Below are 27,904 nucleotides of genomic sequence, written 5' to 3'. Positions count from 1 at the left end.
AACCCGGATGTCCAGGAGTGCATCCCGTCCCTTTCATACTGCATGGAGGGGGAGGTGGAAACTTTTTCACCAGAAAAATCTTTTCCCTCTAAATTTAGAGGCGCGGCCCTGGGAGCATGCGCTGCCTTGACTCCGCCCTCCGGTGCCACACCCCAATCCCCTTTTCTGCGCTGACGAGAACGGGCTGAATTCACCAGCGCTCCTGGGTTTGGCTTCGGCTTCGGCCGTGTAATTCCACACGCGTATTCGTCCATCTTCTTTTGTCTTTTTGTTCAATAGGTACTTTGTCCTCAGATGCCACAGCTCCTCCCCGGCGCATGTTGACTTTGACAGGGTACAGCAGGTGCCCATCCTGCAACTGCCCTTTTCCAACTTCAGACCCCCACGTCCTCTGCCTACGTTGCCTTGGCCCAGATCACGGTTGGCAAGCCTGTTCGGCGTGCGGCTCGCTGTCCTCAAAAGCGCTGAAGAACAGGCTAGCCAGGTGGAGGGAGCTCTTTCAGCTGTCTGCTGAGAACCTCGTTTCGTGAGATGTTCCAAGCCAGAGGTAGGGCCTATATTTTAATCTGCGCCTCGCAAGGGCGACTCCTTCTCGAGAAGACTCCTACGCAGGAGGGACCGGTTGGGTCCTTTTACCAACTCGCACACCAAGGCTGTCACAGCTACCAGCCTTCGAGCTGAGGGGTCCTCGGATCCTCCCGGTGTCAGGGTTGAGGGGCCGCTAGGCTCTATTACCGGGCTTGCACCTGAGAGGCTCAGCCCTTGTACCGACGGCATGGCTGAGGGGCTACACCCTGTTACTGGCAGTACGTCAGATGGGGCACCTGAACGCCCGGGTCGAGGTTGATACACCTATCGCGCACGTGCCCGAGGAGCGGGGCAAGTCGCGCACCACACACGAGACTTGGCAGAGGCTGGCCCAAGCGAGCTGAGCAATATGTCACAGCCACGTGGTACGCAGCTCAACAAAATGGCCGACCTGCCAGATGAGGACACCCGTTCGACGCCTCTGCATGACTTCGGGGAAGAACGAGTATCAAGTTGGGACTGGCATCAACCAGATACATGGCCTATGGCCTACCCTTATGCGCAAGGCTGTTTTTCCTTTGCGTCCGTATGTACAGGGTCGGCAGCGGCCGCAGTTGCTTCTAGTAACCCCCTCGGTGCCCTCCTCCTCTTCAGCCAGCGAGGACCTGATCTTTGAGAGGTTCCTCTGCCTCATGTAGTCTCTTGATATGGGGGCTATCATCAAGGACGCAGTCAGTCAAGTCCTTCCCGCTATGCTAGCGGCACCACAGACGCCTCTGCCGATGCCTCTGGCCCCAGCGCAGCTGCTTCCTCCGGCTCCTCAGCCTAGCCCACAGGAGGTTCTCTACCAGCCTCTTCCTCTGCCTCTGCTGGTGGTCCCTGTGCCCCAGCCTCCTAATGCTCCTCCTCCTTCACAGGATCCCCCAGATCCTCAGGATACTGATGAGGAGAATCCTGACACACCATAATCGGCCAGGGCCTTCCACGAACGTATCGCGGGCCTGGTGAAATACCTGGGCCTCCCACAGCCCCAGGTCGAACCGCCGGCAGAGGGTGTCCTCACAGGGTGCCCTTCTGCCAGAACGGGAATTCCACTGCAAACCGATGTAGTCTCCCTCACCAAGAAGTGTTTGCTCAAACCACACTCCGTCCAGCCAGTCAACCGCTGCCTGGACGGCAAGTCCAGGCAGATGGAGGGGGGATACTCTTGCTCTCCTCCCATCCTCAGCCACACTCCTCGGTAATTGCTGCGGCATCACTGTACTCCAAACCTCAGTCGTCCTTGTCTTAATCGACGGCGCCGTTAGCCAAGGGGGAGAACCTTGGGGGGCATACGGTAAGAAGCTGTATTCCAACACTTCCTTGCACCTGCAACAGGCCAACTCAGACGCCATGCTGGCAGCCGTTAACCAGAGATAATGGCGGGAAGTTGCTGACTTCCTCCCGGAACTCCCCACCCACAGCAAATCACGTTTCAAGGCGGGTCTAGTCGAGGCCAAGCTTGTGGCATAGGATATCATGGAGTCCACGCTGGCACACATAGATACCTCTGGACGTGCCATCTGTATTGCCAAAGACATGAGAAGGATGGTCTGGCTCCGGGCAACCAAGTTCAACCCGGATGTCCAGGAACGTAGTCTAGATCTGCCCTTCGAGGGCAGTGACCTCTTCCACTCCAGCACAGACGAAGATCTGGATAAGAAGAATAGCTCTCAGACGGCTAAGTCTTTATCCATTCTGACAAAGGCCACGGCCAAAGCATACTCCCACTCTCAGCAATGCTCGGATAAGGGTCTCTCATCTGGAGGCTTCCGCTACTTCCAGGAATGGAGGTCTAGGCAGCCGGAACGCTCGCCGACCCCTAGTCGGCGCAAGCTTCAAAAAGAGGGTGGGGGGGGGGCAAGGGCTTTTTCCAGTCCCCCTCCTCTGCCTCAGAGGATAAAATGTCATGACAGACCCACTCGGGTCCACGTGTCGCCAGTGGGGGTCAGGCTTGCTCTTCACGCACACTTCTGGCGACAGAACTTCACGGATCCCCTGGATCCTGTCAGTAGTATCCTCTGGGCCCAGTCTACCTATTCCTGCCTCTCCTCCCTCCTCTCCCCCTCTTCTGCACGTTGGGACAGCACTCTTTTGGCGGATATTCGGTCCCTCGTCCTGAGCCAGGCCGTAGAGGAAGTCCCAGCCTCCGAGCGAGGCTCGGGCTTCTACTCCAGGATCTTTGCCTTTCAGAAAAAGAACCAGGCTGGTCTGCGAGTTGTACTGGACCTTTCCACCCTCAACCTCTCCCTACCTCTCCAGAGGTTCAAGATGGTGACGCCAGCTTTTATTGCGAAGACACTATGCGAGGGAGACTGGATGTGCTCCCTGGATCTGAAGGACTGCTATCTTAACGTCCCGATCTGGCAACCCCATCAGTCTTTACTCTGGTTCCGGATCATGGGATGCCATTTTCAGTACGAGGTCCTCCCTTTTGGCCTCAACTCGGCCCTCAGGGTCTTTACCAGACTCATGAATGTAGTGGCATCACGACTGGCTCGTCAGGGCTACATCTCAGGAAGCAGTTCACCACTCCTCCCAGGCACTGATGAACACGCTACACGACATGGGCGTTTCGCTCAATCTCAAGAAGTCGCAGCTGCAACCCACAGTCGTTGACCTTCCTGGGCCTCATCTGGGGCACACGTTCAAAGAGGGTCTTCCCCTCGAAGGGCAAGATCTCTGCCATCAGGAGGGCCACGTTCCACTTTCTCAGCCGCTGTGCTACTTCGGCTTGGTGGTACCGCATCTACTGGGCCTTTTTTGCAGCGGTACTGCTGGCTGTCCCCCACACAAGACTCAGGATGAGAAGGATTCAGCTCCACTTCAAAGCGTCATGGAACCAGGAGAGGGGGTCGCAAGCCGAAATCTTCAAGATACCCACTTCTTTCCACCCGGGCCTCACATGGTCCGAGGACTGCAACCTGCGGAATCCAACCTGGAAGCAGACAGGCTCAGCAGGTTGGGAGCGGAGAACTACGAGTGGCAGCTGAACGACCTTGTTGCATAGGAGGTTTTCCACAGATGCCCCCCCTTCCCCCCAGGTGGATCTCTTTGCCACCAGACACAAGAAGTGCCCCCAGTTCACCACCTGGCAGGGTCAGGGCCTAGGCTTCCTGGGCGACGCCTTACGGATCCAGTGGAATCGCATTTCAGCCTACACTCCACTCACTGATTCAGAGTGCTTTGCAAGTTCAAGGAGTCTCATCAGCTCAACATCATTCTGATAGCTCTGTGGTGGCCAGCCAGGCCATGGTTCTCGGAGCTGATCAGTCATCTCGGAGGTCCCTCCAATCCACCTCCCAACGGGCCCAGCACATCTTCTGACACAATGGGGGTGGGGGGAGGGGGAAAGGGTCGTCCACCCCGCCCCTCAGGTGCTGGCCCCCACAGCGTGGTTTCTGAGCAGGTGATGCTCAGCCACCTCAACCTGTCCCAGGCCAATCTGGAAATCATACAGGGGGCTAGGAACAAAGCTACCAGAGCCCGGTATAAGAGTAAATGAACCAGGTTCTGCCGCTGGGCTCACTCCAAGGATATCGACCTGCTGGCTTGTTCATTGGACGTTGTGTTGTCATTCTCCGCTCACCTCGACAACTCGGTCGTGCAGGTGGACGCGTCTGAGGACTGAGGTGTGGCGCCAGAGCGTGGAGTCAGGGCAGCGCATGCTCCCAGGGCTGCACCCCCGCGTGGCTATAAATTTAAAGGGGAAGGTGTTTTTATTCTGGTGAAAAAGGTTCCGTCTCACGTCCATTGGAAGGGACACCCATGCAGTATGGAGGAAAGGGGACTAAGAGTGCGTTAGTCACTACGGTGAGTGACTGTTAAAAAAAAAAAAAATGTAGTCACTCGGCTGGAGGAATTTATGCATTTTTGGGGGGCATAACATGGGGTGATGGAAGAATGGGTTTGTCCAGCTAAGAGGTTTCATCTGGCTAATGATAGAGATATTATGCATGATCTTCTCTGGAGGAATCCTGATGGTAGAGTATTACTTTTCTAATGGCGGAGCGGCTTCTAGGTTTTCCACTCTTTGTAGTGTTTATCGGCTGGGAATGGGATCAGTAATGATGATTTACCATTTAGAAATTGTTAAAAGAACTTTCTCAAGGTGAAAGGCCACAGAGATCTATTCTTTATTCATGTTATTTGAAACCGGGATGGGCCCATTAAAAAGACTCCCCTAAGAGTCAGGAAGTGTTGAAGGATTTGGCTGCTAAAAGCACAAGATGAAAACTGAGCCTCAAGTCCTGAGACATGTATGGCACAGCCGTAAAAAGTAGCGAGGCAAGACGAGGGGGTGCTGTGGATCAAGCAGATGTCCGTGTGTATGGCATACAGAGGCTGCTGGGAAACGAAACCAATCTCTTCAGGGACAGCTGGTGCAATTTATCGGAGGTGAGGTGCAGTACCATAGTTTAAAGGCTGCTGAGGATGATTGCAGTCTGGAAGATTGCCAGGCAGCTGGTGAGTGTGGAGCAAGACTCTTCCGCAAGAGGAGATGAAAATCCATGACACTGCACCAAGACCTAAGCTGCAGAAACCATGCAAGAGTTTATGGTTCACCAATGGCATTTTATACAAATGTGCCTGTGGGACGGGATCCCCATGGCAAGCAGAGCTGGGTCCAGGACAGGGAGTAGAGCCATCGCTGAAATCGAGGGTCTGGAAGTGAACATGAGACAGAGATATGCAGAGGGAGAGAGAGACGCTCTACAGAAGATGGGCATTGCCATTCCACGGAACCTTTAATGAAAGAGCCATCCTCCCGGGGGAACCCAATGCCTGGCACATCTATGAGGAGCCGTACATAGGCTGTTTCCTGCAGAGTTTGTGGGATGTTCTTTACTCGCAGGTCCAGTCCAATCAAACGCATAAGAGGATAGCTCAGGGGCAACGGATTTGTCTTGGAAGCAGTGAAACGCTGAGCAACAGGAGTTTGAATCCTGGCCCAAGGGTGCTTGGAGACTGGTCGCTGGTATTAAGCTTGTGATAAAAGATTAAATAATCTCACATGGCTGAGAAACCATATTCTCCTACGTCCCGTCCCCTTTCATCCATACTTATGGGACATCTCTCCGTCCTGTGGGATGGGACCGGAGCACTTTGTAAAAAGCATCCAAAAATGTTTTTCAAAATGTTGTCCTTCCTCTTTCTTGCGCGGGGCCCGGCATGCGGCCATTACCCTGCCCACCTTCACTCTGCATCGCCCAACAGTCCTTTTCTCCGCTCGATCGGGTCAGGATGCACTTGCATCCGCTGAATATTTTCCTTCCCTTTTTTCCTTTCTGGCTCCCGCTAGCGATCGTGTACTTGTCTGTCGTTCAAACTAGACTTTCCTGATTGTTCATCGTGTCACCGACGCTTCGCGAGGGCGGATACCCATCCTTGTTTAGAGTGTTTGGGTCCGGATCACCGCTGGGATTCCTGTTTTTACTGTGACTCCCTTTCAGTCCGGGCTCTTCAACATCGGTTGGAGCGGTGGGAGGTGTTACAGATTAACTCCCCCCGTCGCATTTTCAAGAGTTTATCGACGAAAAGAAGCAGCGCCCGGTAAGTTCTTTACTTTTCAGAGCACCCTGGCCGGGAGACACCTTTGCGGGTTCTTCCCGAGCCGGGAGGGTTGTTGATCGCTCTGTCACCGAGGATTGCCCCAGGTGCCCGTTGGGCCAAATAATTCTACCAGAGTTTTCTTCGAGGGTCTCCGTAAATGGCCTGTGAATACCGGAGTACGCTCGGAGGCCCCTCCTGTGGGGGCTGCTTGTAGACCTAGTTCTACTGAGTCGTGCGGTACCGGAGCTTGCTCTGAGGCCTCTTTCGGCTTCCCTCAAAAATAAGACCGGGGTGTTTCTCACCGTTACCGCTCTTGCGGCGTCACCAGATCTGTTGAGGGGGGAAAGAAGGAAAGTTCTTCTTTTACTGGCAGCGCCGAGGTCCTTCCTGGGAAGGCTAACTTGGCAGTTGGTATGTCGCAGAAACATTCCAGGCCTCATAGTACCGGCTCTGCCGAGGTTCCTTTTGTTAAGGCTAAACTTAAGACCCTGATCCACCGACGGGGGACCCCCTGCCTCACTTCCTCACGTGCCGCAGTTTCCCTCAGGTGAGGACAAAATGGCGGCCGTTCCTGCCACAACCGCGGCAGCCATTTTGGGTGCTGCCCCTACAACTATGCCATCAGCTTCAGGTGTAGGGCTTAGCCCAGCGGGTGATCATGGTGTTCCTTGTGCGCATCCTTATCGGCCACTCTGTGATTGGAATGCTCGGATGCCCCTTCTGCACAATGTTTCTTGCCTGCGGGGTCGGCACCTTTGATTTTCGTGGATACGACTGGTGATGGGCCCTTGTGGCAACCTTCACTGTTACGTCCCTGGAATTATCCTCCTCATGAGAGGCCCCCTCCGGTTCCAAAGCAGTCCTCGGGGGAAGCCTTTTTCAGCAAATTTCAGATGCTTCTGCGTACCGACCCCATGACGGAATATTTCAAAGGGCTTTTCAAAGAAATATGTCCACCTTCGCCTCAGTCTCCACTCGTTCCTCTGGTGGTTCCGCCGGCGCCCCCTTTAGCTACGGTGCCTTCTCCTACTCTCCCGCCTTTGCCTCCATTGTCCCCTGTGGACAATGCAGCGCCTGACACGGCTCGGCAGGATCCTGACCTGTCGGATGACGCGCAGGGCGATCGGGACAACAAGGACCTGCCCCGCTCTATTAGAGCTTTTCATGACCGGGTACTGGACATGTGCTTCCTGGATGTTCCGGTACCCGAGGCACCTGCTCTGCAGGAGGGTGTGCTTTCTGGGGCGTTCACCTTGTCTCTTCTGGCGCTTACCGGCCTGTTCTTGCAGAAGGACGTTCTGGCGGAGGTCCGCAGGGTCTGGGAAAAGCCACACTCTGGACTTTTCGTCAATAAGAAAATTGACGCGCGATACAGGCTGCATTCTTCGGAAGAGGTGGCCCTGTCTTGTCCGCCCCCCTCCTCCACAGTGGTGGCTGTGACCACGTTACAGTCCAGGCCTGCTGCATCCTCTTCTACGACGGCTACTCAGGTTCTGGGGAAGGAGGACAAGCTCCTTGATTCCCTTGGGAGGAAGATTTTCGCCCACTCGTCCTTGCAGCTGCGTTAGGCCAATGCCGAACTGGTGTTAGCGGGGGCTAATATGCGGATGTGGAAAGGTCTGTCGGAGTTTGAGGAGTTCATCCCGGTCGAGAAGCTGGAAGACTTCAAAGCAGCGTTATCCGACGCCAGGGTCTTGGCCCAGGATCTCCTGGAGGCTGCGACTCATCACGTAGACACCTTGGCTCGGAACCTTATGCTGGGGGTTGATGCCTCGCGTCAGGCGTGGCTGCATGCCACCAAATTCTCGAAGGAAGTACAGGACAAGGTGTTAGACCTTCCGTTTGACGGTAAGGAGCTCTTTCATTCTACAACAGATGTAGAGCTGACCAAGACGAAGGATAGCACTCAGACAGCTAAGTCCTTGTCGGTCCTTGTTAAGACTCCTTTGAAGCACAGAGGCCATTGTCGCAAAGTCGATCCTCCTCTGGCTTTAGGGGCTTCCTAGACCGGAAATCTCACAGGGTGGATACCCCTTCGGGGAATAACCGCCAGAGGCAACAACCGACTCAGTTTTTCTCCTGCTCCTCAGCCTCCTCCTCAGGTTCAGGTGGCAACGCCACTGAAAAACCTGCGAAATGAGGGTTCTCCGCACTCGCACGAGACCCCGGTGGGAGGACGCATTGCGTCTCATTGGGAGGCATGGCAGACCATCCGAAGACAGATGGGTCTTTTCAGTCGCGCGGGCTTCTGCTTACCCCTACCCCACCTGCCAACTCTCCTTTTCAGCTGTCTGGCTCGCCCTCCCTCAAAGCCGAGGTTCAGAAACTTCTGGACCACAGAGCTGTAGAACCTGTTCCCCTCGGGTAGCGAGGGGAGGGCTTCTACTCCCGGCTGTTTACGGTGCCCAAACCCAACCAGGCTGGCCTGCGCACCATCCTAGACCCTTCCCAGTTCAATATTTTCCTACCCCAAGAGAAATTCAAGATGATCACGCCTGGCCAGATGGTCTTCTTTGCAGATGGGCGATTGGCTCAGCTTGGTGGATCTTCAGGATGCGTACATGCATATTCTGATTTGGGATCCACACAGGAGATGTTTTTCTCTTTGGGAGAGGAGCACTTCCAGTTTGGAGTGCTTCCTTTTGGCCTCAGCTCCGCTTGTCTTCACAACGATGTCTGTGATTTGCAGCATTTCTTCGTCTGCAGGGTACCCATGTGTATCCGTATTTAGACGACTGGCTATTATGCAGTCTTTGCCCGTTGAAAGCCACGTGCAATCTTCAGTCTCTCCTTCAGCTCCTGTTCCATCTTGGGCTGCCGGTGAACTGGCGGAAATCTTCCATGACGGTCTTGCAGGACTTGATTTTCCTGGGTTTTCGCTGGAACACGATCGACTGCAGAGTGTACCTGACCGGGGACAGAATGGCGGATCTGTTGGCCACGTGTCAGATGTTTGCGCAGTCGGAGAGCATGTCGGACTGGTGGTGCCGGAGACTTCTGGGCCTCATGGCCTCGTGCGTGTTGGCTCTTCCTCTTGCCCGTCTCAAGATGAGGCGGATTCAGATGGCTCTTCGGAGTTCTTGGTGTCAGGCTGTGGACCCGGATTCCACGTTGATGATGATTCCGGCTTCTATGAGAGTGGACCTGGAGTGGTGGTACTCTCTCAGCAACCTGTCGGTGGGTGTGGGGTTCCAGGACCCAGCCCCTACGGTGACGATCACGACTGACTCCTCCCTTCTGGGGTGGGGTGCGACGTTGGATCTTCAGGTCTCGGATCTCTGGTCGCATCAGGACAAGCTCCTCCACATAAATCATTTAGAGCTTCTAGCGATCTTCCTAGCGCTCAGGGCATTCCGACCGATCATAGCTAACAATGGTCCGCATATATACGAACAAATGTGGTGTCAATGTATTATATCAACAAGCAAGGGGGGAACCAATTCTCCCCCTCTCGTGGTACTGTCCATCCAGATTTGGGAGTGGGCTGTACTTCATGGTGTTTGGCTGCTTGCAGTGCACATCCCGGGCCCGCTGAATGGCACAGTGGATGCCCTCAGCCGGCGTACAGTGGTCAGCTACGAGTGGGAGTTAAAGGCGGAGGTCCTCTCATGGATTTTCCTGCGTTGGGGCACACCGGAAGTGGACCTCTTCGCTACAGCAGTAAACAAGAAGCTTCCTCTGTATGCCTCCAGAGTGGGGCTGGGTGCCTCCTCTAGGGAATGCTCTCGAGATTCCATGGCACAACACGAGAGCCTACGCCTTCCCGCCTCTGCCTCTGGTTCACCGAGCAATTTGGAAGCTGAAGAACTCTGTGAACTGTTCCCTTCTACTCATAGCCCCGTGGTGGCTGGCCAGGTTTTGGTTCTCAGAACTTCAACACCTGTCGGTGTACCCGCCGATCAGGTTACCAGTGACCCCTGATCTTCTTCATCAGGGGGAGCAGCAGCTGTGGCATCCCTCCCCACAATCGCTGAGCTTGGCGGCATGGTGCCTGAGTTCAAGTCTTTAGAACATCTTAACCTGTCTGTGGATAACATGCGTATTATCCAGGCAGCTAGGAAACCCTCGACTAGGTCCCAGTACAGAAGCAAATGGCTCAGGTTCTGTTATTGGTGTTTGAGCAAGCAGCTGCACCTAAGAGAGGCTACAATTGACACGGTGCTGTCCTTTGTATCCTTCTTAGCAGAGTTGGGTGTCCATGTCCTGTCATGCAGGACTTGCCTTTCAGCGGTTTCCCCTTACCTATCTACGGATCAATGCTCTTACTCTCTGTGTAACCCAGTGGTTAAGAGGCATTTCGCAGGCTTGTCACGCCTATCCTCCGGTTCATAGTCCGCACCCGCCATGGGACCTGAAAGTAGTCCTGACTGCGTTGTGCCATAAGCCTTTCGAACCAATGGCCACGGTGTACCTCAAGTACCTATCTTGGAAAGTGTCCTTTTTGGTCGTTACGTCAGCAAGGTGGGTGAGTGAGCGAGCTCCAGGCCTTGTCGGTGGAGCACACCTTTTTGGTCTTTCACAAGGATAAGGTAGTCCTACGGACGAATCCTGCTTTCCTGCCGAAGATGGTATCGGAATTCCATCTGAACCAATCTATCTCCCTGCCGGTCTTTTTTCCGAACCCTACCTCAGAGGCGGAAAGGGTTCTGTATTGTCTTGATGTCAGAAGGGCTCTTAAGTTCTATCTGGACAGAACAGCTGAGCTTAGGAGTTCTTCTCAATTGTTTGTGACCTTCAGTAACCCTCGGGGTAAGCAGGCCTCTAAGGCGACTATTTCTCGATGGATTGCCGCCTGCATTACGGAGTCCTTCACTGTCCAGGGTTTGAAGCCTCCTAAGGGTATTCATGCGCATCTGGTGCGGGGCAAGGCAGCTGCGGTTGATTTTCAGAAGTATGTCCCCTGGGAGTCCATCGCTAGGGCAGCTACTTGGGCCTCCCCATCTGCTTTTTGCAAGCATTGTCTTGACATGAGCTCAAGAGCTGATGCTCAGTTTGGTCAGGCTGTGCTGAAGAACCTTATAGGGGTTTTTTCCATCCACCCATAGTTCCTGTAAGGAGTGCTTTGGAATCTCCCATAAGTATGGAGGAAAGGGGACGGGACGCAGGAGTATTACCAGGTTACTCACCGTAGTGACCACCTTACTCCTAGTCCATAGTCCCCTTTCCTCCATACGCCCGCCCACCGTCCCCTCTAATAAGGTTCCTCTCTTATTGCTAATAGGGCTTGGACCTGGCGATAGAAAAGGACTGATGGGCAATGCGCGGGCAGAGCCAAGGTGGCCGGGGTTTCGTCCGCGTGCCGGGCCCCACGTAAGAAAGAGAGGAAGGACACAATTTTGAAAAACATTTTTGGATGCTTTTTACAAAGTGCTCCGGTCCCGTCCAACAGGACTGAGAGATGTCCCATAAGTATGGAGGAAATAAGTGTACAGTGTAAGAAAGGTTTCGAAGGGATTGTGTCCTCCGACGTATTCCTTATCTTGATAGATCATCTCCAGCTTGCTGGCCTTGGAATTTTTTTTTCAGTAGAGGGCGCTGCGCCTCGACGTCCCTCGACAGCCTCCGTATCGGCGCCGACGTCATCATGCGTATAAATAGACTTGCGCAGCGTCCGAGGTGGACGGGGTGAAAATACATAAGCTGCCGCAGCAGCAGGTGCCTCTTTACCCTTGGCATCAGCTGCCTCTAAATTACTCTCCTCACAAGACACGAGTAAGGGGCAGGCTAACTCAACATCTGATGGAATGGCAGGCTATTACGTCAGATGCTTGGGCATTGGAGACAGTTGCCCAAGGTTACTGCCCGCCTTTTCTACGCATTCCTCAGTCATCCACCGGGGAACAGCTCTCGGAAAGTTCCAGATACGCTTCTCTTGCAGGAAATTGTAGACCTGCTGGAGAAAGGTGCACGGAGGACTGAGACCTATCTTGTACCTATTAGAATTGAACAAGTTCCTCAGGAAGGACAAGTTCAAGATGGTAACTCTCTCAGATCCTTCAGGTCCTCCAGCTCCAGGACTGGCTGGTATCTCTGGACCTTCAGTATGCTTATTTCCATGTGCCAATCCATCTCAAACACAGGAAATACCTGAGGTTCGCAATTGGCGGCTCTCATTATCAATTTTGAGTTCTGCCATTTGGGCTGACCTCCACCCCGAGGGTCTTCATCAAGCTAATGTCGGTAGTGGCTGCAAGTCTGAGGGAACGGATTCACGTCTATCCCTACCTGGACGATTGGCTGATCAGAGCTGTATCTCCGGAACAAGCTCAGATCCAGCTAGATTATGTCTGCCACTTCCTTCACAAACTGGGCTTCTCCCTCAATTTAAAGAAGTCACAGATGATACCATCACAGAGACTCCAGTTCATTGGAGCGGTCCTGGACGCTTCCCTGGGAAAAGCCTCGCCACCAGAGGTGAGGGCTCAAGATATTCTGCAGATGGTCACCAAGTTTCAAAATGCCCAACGTCTCCCAGCCGTCGACTTTTTGAAGTTGCTAGGCCTCATGGCATCCTGCATCTTCCTTGTGCCAGAGGCTCGTCTGAGAATGAGATCTCTCCAGTGGGCACTAAGAACTCAGTGGTCACAATTCTCAGGGAGAATGACAGATCTCCTTCAGGTTCCGGACAAGGTGGCTCGAGACCTTCAGTGGTGGGCCTGTCAGGAGAACATTTTGAAAGAACTGTTTTGGCAACCATGGCTGGAGATAACAGTAGTCACAGATGCCTCACTTGCGAGGTGGGGAGCACATGCCAACGACTTGACCATCAGCGGTCGTTGGTCTCCATCGGAGTCCAGACTACATATCAACCTGTTAGAGCTGTGAGCAATCAGACTAGCGCTGAAGGCTTTTCTGACATCTGTACAGGGGAAAAATGTCCTGATAATGATGGACAACACAGTGGCCATGCACTACCTCAACAAAAGAGGCGGCGTAGGATCATTGCTTCTATGCAGAGAGGCGATGCAGCTCTGGTTCTGGGCAATCCAAGAAGGAATCTCTCTATCGGCAGTTCACTTAGCCGGAGAGAAAGACTTGACGGCGGACGCTCTGAGCAGGTAGAGTACAGTCTCCCACGAGTGGGAACTTGCTCAGGAAGTCCTTCAACAGATCTTCACCCTTTGGGGAACCCCTCAAGTGGATCTGTTCGCCACCAGCATCAACAGGAAGTGCGATCAGTTTTGTTCAAGGAAATTTCCCCCGAGAGGAGCTCTAGGGGACGCGTTTGTAGTGGACTGGGAGTTTCCACTTCTGTATGTGTTTCCTCCAGTCCCTGTCATTCCTCAAATGATCAGGAGGTTGAGAAGGTTCTAGAAAGCCATGATCCTAATAGCCCTGGACTGGGCCAGGAGAACGTGGTACCCAGACCTTCTGGACATGTCCATCTGCCCTCCAATTCGTCTTCCACTCAAGGAGAATCTTCTCTCGCAGAAGGGAGGTCAGGTTCTCCATCCAGACCTCAGACCCCTCAACCTTCGCGCTTGGTATCTGAAAGGCTGAGATAAAAGGATTGGGACCTCCCAGATGACGTCATGGAGGTGTTGCTTTCGGCAAGAAGGCCAGCAACAAAGACTTTATACCGCTGCCGTTGGAACAAATTTCGCAGCTGGTGTAGAGAAAAGAATATTGAACCCTTTTCATGTGGTACACCAAAGGTGTTATCTTTTCTACTCTATTTGGCAAATTCGGGCCTTCAGGTTGGCACTATCAAGAGCTATCTCGCTGCGCTAACTATCTTCAAGCGCACTTCAGAGGAACCATCGTATTTCAAGTTACCCTTAGTAATACAATTTCTGAAGGGATTAACCAATGTCTATCCTCCAAGACCATTCCACTTTGGAACTTAAATTTAGTCTTACATTTCCTGATGGGTACTCCTTTTGAACCACTCCACTCTTGTTCGCTAAGGTTTCTCACCCTTAAAACAGTCTTATACGTGGCATTGACATCTGCTAGGAGGGTGAGCGAATTACAAGCTATATCTTGTAAACCCCCTCATACAATCTTTCATAAAGACAAAGTTGTCCTACAAGTGAAGCCTAATTTCCTCCCAAAGGTGGTTTCTGAATTCCACATCACTCAGAAGATTACCTTCATCCTATCCCCTCTCCCCATCCGGGGAAACAGGAAGAAAGGCTACACAGGCTGGACCCAAGGCGGGCTTTGAGCTTTTAGATCAGCAGACTTGCTAGGATTAGGCAAGCAGACCAACTGTTCGTAGGTTACTCGGGGAACAAATTGGGATTACCGATAACAAAACAGACCATTTCCAGATGGATTATTTTGGCCATTCTGGAATTTTACAAACTGCCAGGGAAAGAGCCTCCTCAAAATCTTAGGGCTCATTCAACCAGGGGTATTGCAGCCTCTTTGGCCCTCCAAAGAGGGGTACCGATTCGACATATGTGCGGCTGCCACATGGTCGTCTGCACATACCTTCACATGCTTTTACAACCTGGATTCCTCCTCTAGCCAAGAGACTAGATTTGCCAAAGCTGTGTTGCACTCTGTTCATTCTTGAAGGGAAACATGGCAATTTTACTCCCACCTCCAGTTACACACCACTGCTATGGGAGTCTATCAAGATGAGGAATACATCGGAGGACACAATCCCTTCGAAGAACAAGTTACTTCTTACCTGGTAACGTTCTTTCGATGGGATGTTCCTCTGACGTATTCCTTATCGCCCCTCCCATCCATCCCCTCAGTAAAACTTCCCTTTGGTTTCAGCTTGCGCTCTTTCAGGGTCAATAACCAATTCATGTAAAACTGTTAACGTCAAAACGGAACTGAGCAATGGACCCTGCGCGAGTCTATTTATACGCATGATGACGTCAGCGCCGATAAGGAGGCTGTCGAGGGACGTCGACGCGCAGCGCCCTCTACTGAAAAAAATTTGCCAAGGCCAGGAAGCTGGAGATGATCTATCAAGATAAGGAATACGTCGGAGGAACATCCCATCGAAAGAACGTTACCAGGTAAGAAGTAACTTCTTCTCACAGATCCCAAATCTGCACAAGCATCAGATGATCCATACTGGGGAAAATCCCTACAAGTGCCCTGAGTGAAGAAAAGCATCAGTACTTCATCCCTGAAAAGACTTCTCAGGATCCACACTGGAGAGAAGCCCTACAGGTGCAGAGTGCAGGAAAAGCTTCATTGATTGCTCAACTGTGACAATCCATCAAAAGACCCATACTGCGGAGAAGCCCCATGAGTGCAGAGTGCAAGAAAAGGTTCAGTCACTCCTCATACCCGAGATGCAATCTCATGATCCACACTGGAGAGGGGCCCTACAAGTGCATAGAGTGCAAGGAAAGCTTCAGTCACCACTCAAATCTGATACGCCATCAGAGGATCCATACTGGGGTGAATTCCTGCAAGTGCACAAAGTGCAAGGAAAGCTTCAGTCATTCCTCAGCTCTGAGAATCCATCAGAAGACCCTTACTGGAGAAAATCCCTACCAGTGCACTGACTGCAAGAGAAGTCATGAAGCCATCAGTAATATACATTGTATTCTAAGAAGAATACATAAGTACTGCACAAGTGCTGAGTCACAAACTGAATAAAAGGGATACAATCACAGCATCATTCAGGACTCTGCAGCAGGAGATGAATCAGGCAATCACATATTTATTTTCTTTTTTTTATTCTTGTGTTTTGGTTACATAATGTAACCTTTCACAATAACCATGTATTTATATCATTGTTATTTTAAAATTAGTTTTTTATCTTACACATAAAATCCAGTTTTTCATTTCATAAAAACATTAAATTTCTGTTTCTAAATAATCGAACTGTCTGTTTTTTGTTTTAGATGTGGATTTTGCCATTTCTGTTAGCTTATAAATTCATTCTGTCCAGGAATCTTATTGTGGATACATAAAAGGATGTGTTCAGCATCAATTATCATTTTCCATACAAGTTTTTGGCAAGTTCCTAAAGTCTTTTTTCATAATATTCTTGATGTAGCTCAGCCAGTCCTGTGCAGCTTATTAGTAGATGGTCCATTGTTTCTTTTTTGCAGTTCTTTTTGCAGAATCTACATTTTTCTTTTACCTTCCCCGTGTTTCGTTTCGAAATTATAGCTCTTATTGGCTATATGTCGAAACTTATTCTCATTATTTTTGCTTGATACTTCACATCTGGGTATTTTTGCATGTATTTTGGGATCTGTGCGCTGCTTTTCATTGCAAATTTAAATGTTTTAAATATTTTGTAGGTTTAAAATAGCTCCATCGTTTTTATCTAATCCATTTGCAGGATATTTCATTTAGCCCTTTCAGGTTCGTTCTCAAGAGCGAGTTCTACTGTCGTAATCATTATTTCTTTACAATGATCTCTCTAAGTTTTAAGATGTCTGTAGTTCTCATTCTAAAATGATTTAGAAATCAAAGGAATTGGTGATTTTTTTCTGTTCCTCTGGCAATAGGCATTTTCTGTAAATCCTCGTATTGCATGCTATTCCTCCTCTTACAGAGGTTGGACCCAGTTCATATCAGATTACTGGTACCGGTAGTAGTGTTTTTCAAAACAATGCCTTCTATAACCTCCCAATTAGTTTGAAGGGGTGGTAGTTTAGTCTGTGCCCCATAAATGATAGTGGGAATTACTTTGTTTATAGTATATCAAAATAGGTCTATACAAAAATGTGCCATATTTGGCGCTTATCGTAGCGTAGCTTGTGATGTCAATAGTTGCATTCTATGCATTATTTCTCATTTTGTAAGTTGTTTAATTTTGATTATGTTCATTCCCAAATGTGTATTCTGGCGTGCAGACAAGCAGTTCTCGTCCCATGTACTACTTGTATGCAGAGCATTTTTTTGTTTCCCCCTGTGATTTTCGATTGTAATAATATTTGTTTTTTTGTTAATTGATTTCCAGTTTATTTTTAGATGCAGAATCGTACAGTGCTGTATGTTGCCTGTAGAGGCCTATGGGTGTCTGATCTATAATAACTAAATCATCCACATAGAGAAGCCATGCTATTTTTGTTTGATCTAATTTCAGTGTATAATTATTTTTTGATGTCAAGTGTTTATTAATATCATTGATAAAGAAATTGAACATTGTGGAAGCAATTATACAACCTTGTTTCAATCCTTTCAGTCTTTATAGGTTGTGATAGTAAACCATTTTGATCCAACTTGATCCTGACTGATGTATTTGTGTGGAATTGACTTATTAGGTTAAGTATATATGGTGGACAATCGGCCTCCATAGTAGTGGCCTTGATATAGAATTAAACGCCTGTTTGAAGTCGACAAAGGCCATGTATAATGGTCTTTGTTTCCGTCGCTTGTTCTTTGTATAGTCAAAATTAGCACGTTTGTAGCAGTGCCTAGGCCCGATATGAAACCAGTTTTGATTTTTGTCCATTTTTTTGGTATTTTTATCCATTTATTCATGTGTTGTAGTAATAGCCGCGCATATATTTTACCAGGTGCATCCAACAATGCTAATGGTCTGTAATTGTTTGGGTCATTTCTGTCACCTTCTTTAAATACACATATAATTATGGACTGTTTATAATTTAAGGGAATGGAACCTGTCTGTTCATTTGTTCTGTAGATTTGATGTAACGCTTCAGCCCCTTTTTCAGGATGAAGTTGTAATGCGTGATTGGAAAGCCCGTTGGGCCCCGGGGCACGTAAAGAACTTATTTTTTTGATGTATTGGTGATTGATTTTTATAACTTTTACATTATTCGTTCTTCCTTTAAGATTGTGTTCAGGATCTGCATATAGTTGTGAGAAATGTTCCGTCCATGTCTTTTCACTGACGGTGTTCAGAAGCGTTAGTTAATTCGCTAGTTCATTCACATTTTGTAATCAATTCCAAATGTGTGCGCTCGACTTGGACACCATTGCTGTTACCATGTTTTCATTGTCGTCCTGTTTTTTCAGCGATTTTTTTAAAAAAAAAAAATGTTTTTATTTTTTTTTATTACATGATTCTTGTATCTCATTCTGATTTCTCCTACATTCAGTTCTTTTTTCTTTGTCTGGTAGGTCATTTAAGGTTTTTATCTCATTCTTCATCTTTGCTTTTATTTAGCAAATTTCGGGGTTATTGATTGTGTTCGAATTCTGGACAGTGATTCTTGTAATTGCTTTCTGTGAACATGGCAACAAAAATCTATATATTGCTGGCAGTCTTTGTTTTGCTTATTTTCTATTAATACCGATTTGTCATTCTAGGTTTGTTAATTTCTCTTTTTTTTTTTTGCTTCCGTCCATTTAATTGTTTCTTCCGGTGTTAATTTGTTGGCATAATACTGTTGTCTTAGGCATCTCCCATGTTTCTATTAAATTGTGGTCACTCTCCATTTATTGATTTATGTCGAACCTGGTAATTTGATTGAATTTATCTGATGATACAAATACATAATCTATTATTGCAACAAAAGTATCTTTCCCACGTTGGTTTGTCTGGGGTGTCTCCTTGAATCGTGCCATTAATTACATAATTCCCACTTCCATGCATGTCATCCATCTTTTGCATTTTGTGGATTGCATTTTTGTATCCAATGATCTGCATCTTATGTTTAAATCCCCTACTATGAGACCATTTAATTTTGGGGGTCATTCAGAATAATGTTCAGCATGTTGGTGATATGGTTCATAAATGCATCATCTGTTATGATTGAAGAATTCCAATATAAGTTAAGTATTGCAATACAAGAGTATTCCTTAAAATTTTCTTAGGAACATTCCAATTTTACCAACTGGATACAAGGATGTGGCGTGATCCAAGTTGATGGTTTCCCTCTCGTATCAATTTGCTGGACAGCGAGTAATCCAAGCATTGGTCTTCTTTTGCTTTATTGCTTGGATCCAGCATACTTCATAATTTGGTATTATTGGTTGGTTGCAAATCCAAGTTTCTTGTAGCAATATGAGTTAATGGATTGTATCTTCTCTTTAAGTGCATGAATCACTGCGTATTACAGAAAGCCATTTTGAATTGGCTAGGAGCAGTCTGTTATTGGCATAATTTGTTTTTATTGCCTCTTTTAACCAGGCCCATTTGGAGGAATTCTTCCGCGAAATCTTTTCCCCACAGTACACTTCTCGGTTCCATATTACTTGATTGCTTCCACAGTCTATTACCATTTCGTACTCATCTTTTTCCTCAAAGTGGTCTTCTCTCCTCTGTTTCCTCATACATTTATTTGACCGTATTATGTCTTTTTGATATAGAGATCATAACCTTGTTTGGCCAATTCGTCTTTAACATTCCATATTCTTTTTTATTAATTGCCGGGGAATTCTAAATATGGCAGTCATTTTTCCTGGTGTTTTTGATCAAATGGCTTCTGTATCAATTGATGATTAATTTTAATTCTCATTGTTTTGAAGCTAGTTAGTATTGTGGTTCGATTCAGATATGGGTCCTTCCATGATCTATCTAGCAATCACTAGTATGTCTGTTCCCTCCGGATGTTTTTACTCTCTCGACTCCTTCTTGTACTCGGAGATGTTTGCCTGTTTATCATGGTCTCTTGAGTTTCTATTTTGTAATGCCCCGTGTTGTACTGTGATGTCTCCCCCACTCCCTCTGATTACCCTAGCTTTAGGGTTATGTCCCCCTCCAGTGGCCAGTTTTGTGCCCCCTCCCACCGCATGGCCCCCTTATTGTGTCCTTCCTTGTCCCCCCTCACCCTGATGCCCGCTCTTGACCTTCCAGGTTTCCCCCAGCTCAGCCCCTTGCCCCGTCCTCTGCCCACCTCCACCCCCTTGTGCCCCTGTGACTGTCCTTGTGCCCCTGTGGCTGTCCTTGTGCCCCTGTGGCTGTCACTCAACCCTTTCTTCTTTTGACCGCCCTTCCCCCTCCTCTCTCCACTACCTCCCCACCCCCTCCTTCATCCTCCCCCTTGCACCCTTGTCTGTCAGTGTCCCCCACCCACAAGCCATCCTGACTTCTATTAACCCTCTTGAAACTCCTTCCTAATGCTCTCCCCTTCCCCCCTTTTTATCTCAGACACTACCCCAATTGTCGTTGGGCATAGTAATCGTAGCCGCCTGTCCCTCCCCTTATTGCGCCTCCCCCTCCTTCTTGCTAAAGTCCGGCACTGTTTAAACACACTAGTGGCAACCTATTACAGGACCTAGTTCCAGGGAATTCCAGTTTTTCAGCCTATTTTAGCTATTGCAGTTGTCTGATGTAGTGTTGCATCATTACCTAGATTGCCATAGAGTTAAATTGTTTTTCAAAATGCATGCATATCCAACTGCGACATTTCATATGATGTCTTAATTCTGTGATTGGAGTGCCAAATAAAATTTTCTTCACAACAATCAATTTCTTTTTCAAAAGTTTGTCTTTTTATTCCATACACAAGTTGTTTCTCTCTATTCCATACACATTATTTCTCTCTACACGTGTTTCACCCCTGTTCATTTCACAAGGGATCATTAGGAGAGATTTTTTTTGCTGTTGAAAAATTAACAAAAAATGTATCTTTATTTTTTAAAGGAAAAGAAAAATATTTTCTAAGCAAGAAAAGTTTTAACAGTATTCCTGTTCAAAACAACCTTATTAGACTTTTAAGGCTCTCTTGTTTTTAAACCCAAGAATAAACAAATATTTTGAAAATATTTAGAGAAATGGCACTCGCCAATTTCATTTACTATGCACTTGTTTTGCCAAGATTCAATCTTTAAATTTATCATTTGCACTCTCTGGGGGCACACCTATGAGTTTCCTTTGGGTAAATGCCCTATTTAGACAAAGACACATATTTACAAGTAAAGGATAAACCTAGTCAGGTTTCCTTAAACTTGCAGTAAATATAATTTGTCACCTTGGGGGGAATCGAGGGTTTCCTTGGCTTACCTTCTATTCGGGAACCGTTTAGTTTGTCCCTTGCTTGTTACTACTTCCGGCGCTCTTTAAATTTACAGTGCGCGTGCATTAAATGCGCTTTCAGCGTGTGATGTCATCACGCTCGCGTTCCTGCGTGCGGGATGAAGTCCTCGCGTATTCGCGTACTGCGTGCCGTCTGTTTTAGGTGCCGTGATCGCTATGATTGGCAGCATTTTATACTCCGCACGAGAGCTTTTAAAGGCTCTAAATATCCTTTCAATTATGCACTTTTTTACTTAACAATGAAATACTTGCAGACAAATTAATCTAGTTTGTCATTTGCTTAACAGTTTACACTTTTTTGGTTTTTTAAGAACAGTCATATAATTACGCTGAATAAAGAAACAGAGGATATCCTAATCCTTTTTAACATGAAAAAAGGATAAAAAGACAAAGGAAAAAAGATGTATAAATCAAAATAATAGAAGGAAGAAAAACAATTAGACATAAATTAAAGAAGGTCATTGAGAGAACGAAGATAAAAGAGCAAAAGAACATATTTTTTCTCTTTTGGAAATTAAACTAATATCACTAATTTTCATTTTCTGAATTTAGTCCAGTTTCACGTGTGCCCATTGAAGAGATCCATCTGGATTCCCTTTGTCTTGGGATCTGTTCCTTGTTACCACCTCTGGGCAGATCTTCAATTTCATCAAGACCATACATTTTCAAATTTTCCACTTTTAGTCCTTTGTGTTTCATTAGGCAATGGAATGATAATGGATATTTCATATCTTGGTTCCTTATTGCACGTAAATGCTCAAATACCCTTGTTTTGAGGCTTACTGTGCTTCCTATGTATATTTTTGAGCAAATGCATTCAATTGCGTAGATCCCAAATTTACTATAACAATTGATAGTGTTTCATCTTTTGTTCTCTTCCATTTGGTAACATTATTTCTTTCTTTCCTTTAACCATTTGCGGGCATAATTTACAGTTGCCACATTTAAACGAGCCATAAATTGGTTGCTGGTGAAACATACTTATATCCGACTTCTCAGTGGTTTTCAAGTAACTTGGACTTAATTTATTCCGTAATGTTGGTGCTTTTCTGTAGAATATACCTGGTTTATCAATGTGCTTTGGTAAGGTATCATCTAACTTTAACATGTCCCAATGTTTTTTGAGGATTTTTCTTAATACTTGGGCATCTGATCCATAGGTGGTGGTGAATTTAGTTTTTGTATGTTGCTCTCCTTTTCTTGGTTTATCTCGCAACAGATATTCTCTTGAGATTTTTTCAGCTTTTTTGATCGATTCCTTTACTTTTTTTTTACTTTGTTTCCTCTTTGTGTGAACTTTGTTATTGTTCCTTCTATATTGGATTCAAATGCTGCTTTTGTACTGCAGTTCCTTTTAATCCTTAGGATTTCTCCATACAGGATGTTGGATATGATATGCTTCGGGTGATTACTTTGAGCATGCAAAAGACTGTTGCCTGCAGTAGGTTTTACATAAAAGTTTGTGGGGATTTTATCCTCTGCGACATAGATTTCCAAATCTAAGAATTGGATTTTGTCTTTACTAAAGTTTGTAGTAAAGTCTGCCACTGCCCCAATTGCTGGCTGGCATAGTAATTCGTAGCCACCTGTCTTGCAGCCACCTGCCCTCTTTCCTCCCTCACCCTGTTCCCCTATGTCTGTCTTTTGTCTTCTACCCCCCTGTTTCTGTTTTCACCCCTTACCCACCCCCATGTTCCCTCTGATGTGCTGTCTTTATTCCTCTCATCCACCCCATTGCCTTCCATTGCCAGTCTGTTACCCCTTCCCCTTTCTTCTCTGCCCTTAGCACTTATTTGTATCATTGTCCCTGACTTTGATTGCAACTTGTCTGTCACCCTCCTTTCACCTTGTCTTCGCCTCCCCTTCTGCACTATTTTGAACTGTCATCCGACCTTTCTTCATTGCTGCTTAATTTGTTCCTCTCCTTCCATTCCAAACGCTCCTCCCCCATTTGTATACTCATACACTACATCAATTGTCATAGTCATGTTACTGCTAGTTTGTCTCCTTTTTCCCTTCCCTCCTTATTTGTTCCTTGCACTAAAATTCCCAATTCCCCCTAAAATGTCGTCAGGCTGATTATGATAGATTTTATTTTTATCTCATTCTGAATAGTTTCAAGGACTTGTAAGAATGTAATTGTATTCTCCCATGTTCCCTTCCTCCTTGAAGCGCTTTGAAACACTGTTTATTTGTATAACGCCTATACACAATCAATTCAATGTGTAAGAAAGCCAGGTTGAATAGTACAGAAGCCCCTATCATTGACCACCTGGATGGACTAATAGTGAGATACTATCAGAAGAGGCGAAGACAAAGCTGGCAAGCTGTTCAGACTTCCTAGGATCCAGGAAATGAGTAGGGAAGACAATGTTGCAGTTGTAAAGGGTATACAATTGTCAGAAAAGCCAAGGAATTGGGGATAATCCACAGATGGGCATTAGGAAACATAGAAGTTGTGGACAACGCACTGTATTCTGTGGGGTTTGAAATGCCAAAGAATCAAACATGCAAACAAGATTTGATCCAAAAGGAAACACCATGCTCATAACTGAGGACGGGCCAAATTGACTCTAGGGTAGAACAATCTATGCAGAAAAGAGAATAAACCAACCCTAAAAGCATCGTAACATATGTAATGAGATATGAAGTCTGAGTGAAAAAAACCCTGAGTACTATAATCCTGCTAACTGTTGAAGAAAAAGAATTCATGGAACTATTGTGTTGTAAGTTCGTTCACATCATTGTTAATGGTCTACTTCTTGCAGATAGTTGTATTTTCTGGATTTGTTACTATAATTGATGGCTTATTTATGCCTATTTTAATGCATGTATTTTATTAAATGTTTTATAGGTACCAGTGTTGAGACCCATGGATCTCATGGTTGAAGCCAGTCCACGAAGAATATTTGCAAATGCTCACACGTATCACATCAACTCTATATCAGTTAATAGTGACTATGAAACCTATTTATCTGCAGACGATTTGCGGATTAATCTTTGGCATTTAGAAATTACAGATAGAAGTTTTAGTATCCTTTTTTGTGATTTAACAATGGAAATAACTAATCTGTCTACTAAGGAAGCATCATTGTATCTACACCATACATGTTGTATTGTAAGGTTTTCTTTCAGGGAATTACTTTGAAAAAGTTTTGAAAAGTATTTCATGATTAATTAGCTAATTAAATGCTAGTCTTCTATAACTGGTACGTGTGTGACTTAATAACATCTTTTTTTTTTATAGCACAAATGGTGTTGAAACTCCTGGATTTAGGGAACGGTTTGCAACATGCATAATAAATGTGTCGTCCTGGACTGACTTTCAATCTCAATTACATTGATGCAAATGTGGTCAAAAGCCACACACGATTGTACATGTTTCTGCTTTAAAGTATCTGCCTAGCAGGATAGTGATGCTGTGTGGCATGAGAACTGGGCACCAATGCAGTAAAAACTTGAAGACGTGCGTTTACAGAATCCTGCCACTTTTGGGCTTCAGTCTTCCTGTATAAACTAAGCAGTAATTCTACATGGATGGGCGTATGAAAGCAAATTTTGGCATGTAGGCAAATGTAATTTCCGATGACCTCAGTCCCACTACATTCATGTCCTTCCCCACCGCTACTCCCCCACTATACAATCTGAGGCATGCTGGTATTACCCATTCTGCATCTGTGTTGTGCAGCACCATCTGAATGGTCTGAACTGCTACACTAACAACTATGGTATCAAGACTAACTAGATCCCACAGCCAATCCACAAGTAAAATGAGGCCCTTAGTTCTTAAGTACAGATATTTCATAAGTGAACACAATGCCTAAAGTATTGTTTGTTTCTGTTCCAGCCCACTTATTGCATACTAGCCAAGAGGGCTTGAGGGCACTACCGGGCTGTTCTCAGAAGGGCGATCAAGTTTGTCCTCTTATTCAGCCCCAAGGGGTAAAGGATCGGCTGGTTCAATCACCAAGAACGAGTCTTCGGCACGACTAACTGCGCAGATGTCGAGGGCACACATCCTACCGGAGCTTGCTCAGAGGTCGTGAGTCAGGGCGTTTCAACTACCGGCCAGCCTGCCCGGGGCACTGCACCTACCAGAGTGATCTGAAGTCAAGGCTTCTGTTTCAGTACCCAAGGCATGTCCTCCCATGTCTGAACCTGCACGTAGCTCAGGGCCTTTGTGTTCTCCCGCCCAGGGCTTGGCTCAAGGCCCCAAAATGGCAGATAGGCATGTGGCGGAGCCTGCTAGTTTGGCAGCCATTTTTTATTAGACTCGGTGCCCGCCCATGCTCTGGCCCATTGAATGGGCCTTGCACGAAGGTTCCAGTCCCCTTCCCTCTGGTAGCGGCGGCGGACTGTATGGTACAGGCATCTGGTCTCCTCAGGGGTACATTTACCAATATCAGCCTCACGCGCCTCAGCGATTTAACCAGGAGTGTAGACCCAGCGCATCGGCAGCCGGCCCGCAAGGACCCGGTGGCTAGCGAGGACTGCTTCTTTGAGCACTTCCTCTACCTCATGCGTTCCCCACAGATGACCGGGCTCCTGAAGGCTATAGTGAAGGTGATCCCGCAGGTGGTGACCCCCCCTACCTCCTCCTGGACACTCTGCCTGTTCCTCCAGCGCTACCAGTATCGGTGCCTGTCCCACCCCGGTCCAGGCCTTGACGGTTGTTCAGACCCCCTCCTCCTCTACCCCCCGGCCCTCCCCTTCAGCAGTCATTTTACCTGTCTTTGGCTGTGGACCTGGGGGGGACCCCACCGACACCTGTGTCCGAGGGACCAGACTCCCCTCTGTCCGGAAGAAGGCAGGGGGGACACAATGACGACGCCCAGGATGATGTGCCCTCTGTATCTGGCAGAGTTCTTGGGGGTTCTTCCTGTGAAAGCCCCCAAGGAGTCGGGAGTGCTAGAAGAGTTTTTTGGGCAAATGGACCGCAATCCGGTCTGGCATCCCTCTCCAGAAAGATGTCCTGCAGGTGGTGAGAAACATCTGGGAGAAGCCTAGGGCAAACACCCAGATGAACAAGAAGTTGGACAGCAGGTTCATGCTATGATATGGCATTTATAATGTGCCTATACACAAGTGTTTCAAGGGGTGACAAGGCAAGGGATGGGAACAGGGAGGATGGACAACGATCCTACTAGGCAGGGACAGTGCAGTACATAGGGGGGGATAAGTAAACTGTCAGCATGTGGCAAGTGCATGGGTAGGTGAGGGCATCAGGAGTCTTGGGCTGGTAGGGGGACTGTAGGGATACAGAAACAGTCGCCAAGTGCAGGGGTTGCCAGGTGGGCAGTGTAGGTGTGTGACGCTGGCGGGGGAAGGACCTGGGCCCGGAAATCAGAGGGTGTCCAGGTAGCCAGTGCAGTTCCGGTTGCAGCCAGGAGGTCAGCAGAGGGTGGGGGGGGAGAAAAAGCAGAAGCAAAGAGAACGTTTTTGCGGTGCTTCCGGAGATGGTTCTCCTCAAGTTTAAGGGATGCAGGGAGGCTTTTCCAGAGGGAGGCACCATCTGAAGAAAGAGATCTACCACCAACTCATTGCTTGGAGAAGCGAATGACCCTGAGGGAGTTGGAGGCGGAAGAGCGAAGAGCTCGAATAGGAAGATATTTAGGAAGAGAGAGTTTAAAGTAGAGGCCCCAGGCCCCAGATTTCCTTGTGAACGATGCAAAGTGTTTTGAACTTAATCCTCGCAGCCACTGGGAGCCAGTGCAGAGATTTCAGTCCTGGAGAGATACGATGCCTGTGCTTGAGGCCAAGGACAAGTCTTGCAGTCCTGTTCTGGATAAGTTGCAGGGGGCGGAGAGTAGAACCAGGCAGATTTAGATAGAGGCTTACAATATTCCAGCTTAGAGAGAACCAGGGCTCTACATACTGACGGAAAAGGAGCCAATCCTCTTGGTCTCCGATCCTGAGCCGCATTCTTTAGTGGTGGCTGCGACCTACCTCTATTCTAAACTAGTCTTCCTCCTCAAGAGCCACCTCCAGTTGTCTGTCCATGGAAGACAAGGTCCTTGAGTCTTTGGGCAAATGCTGTATGCCATATCAAGACTGCATTTGCGGCACGACAATGCGGACACCCTTTTAGCTGCGGCTAACCAGAAGCTTTGGCATGAGCTAGGGAGTTTCTGCCTGACCTCCCTCTGGAGTGGCAAGCTTCCTGCATGACTTGTCTGGCAGATGCCCAGGCCGTTGCACAGGACCTCATGGAGCCTTCGGTTTCCCACATCGACACAGCCAGCAGAGGGCTGTGCCTGGGTGTTGAGATGAGGACAGCGTGGATGCATGCCACTACATTTTCATCAGCTGTGCTAGAGCAGATCCTATACCTGCCCTTTGAGTGCGTGGACCTTTTTTCATTCATCAGCCGATGATTAGTTGACAAAACCTCCACTCAAACCGCTAAGTCATTGGCCATCCTGACAAGGACAGAAGTGCTTCCCTCAGTCTCGGAGCAGGACCGAATTCAAACCCTGCGCTGTCACTGACTTCAAGGGGTTTCGGGAACGCATTACGCGGAGGCCTGACAGGTCGCCATCGACTACAGGAGTAAGCAGCAGAGGACCTCGCACAGGTTTTTCTGCTCCCCCCTCCTAAGAAGCAGTGACGCCATGGTCTGGGAACACAGCACCCCTGTAGGGGGCTGGCTGGCTGTTTTCCAGGACAGCTGGAAGTTTTTTTTCAAGAGTCCCTGGATCCTTTCTGTAGTCTCCACAGACCTCAGTCTTCCTCCTCCTCTACCACCCTCTCCTCTACCATCCTCCCCTCCTCTGTCGGATAGGGTCCTCGGCCCTTCTATGGGAGATCCTTTCTCTTCTGGAGATGCAGGCAGGGTGGAACAGATTCCTCTGTCCGACAGGGGCACTGGATTCTACACCAGGATGCAGTGCGTGGTCTCCTCCGCCTGGA

The 27,904-nt window shown here is 47.9% G+C and overlaps 1 protein-coding gene across 1 annotated transcript in view; it reads left to right on the top strand.

Annotated features, from left to right (window-relative positions):
- The window catches only part of PPP2R2A (protein phosphatase 2 regulatory subunit Balpha), an 840,776-nt gene that overhangs the window by 565,125 nt on the left and 247,747 nt on the right, over positions 1-27,904 (top strand). The window contains exon 6 of the mRNA XM_069617587.1: positions 23,850-24,027. Coding sequence (XP_069473688.1) covers positions 23,850-24,027 — 178 coding nt within the window. The remainder of the gene's footprint in view (positions 1-23,849; positions 24,028-27,904) is intronic.

This window comes from Ambystoma mexicanum, chromosome 10, assembly GCF_040938575.1.
Source record: "Ambystoma mexicanum isolate Mex_15411 chromosome 10, UKY_AmexF1_1, whole genome shotgun sequence".
Lineage (NCBI taxonomy): Eukaryota > Metazoa > Chordata > Amphibia > Caudata > Ambystomatidae > Ambystoma > Ambystoma mexicanum.
This window is presented reverse-complemented; position numbering and strand designations above follow the sequence as displayed.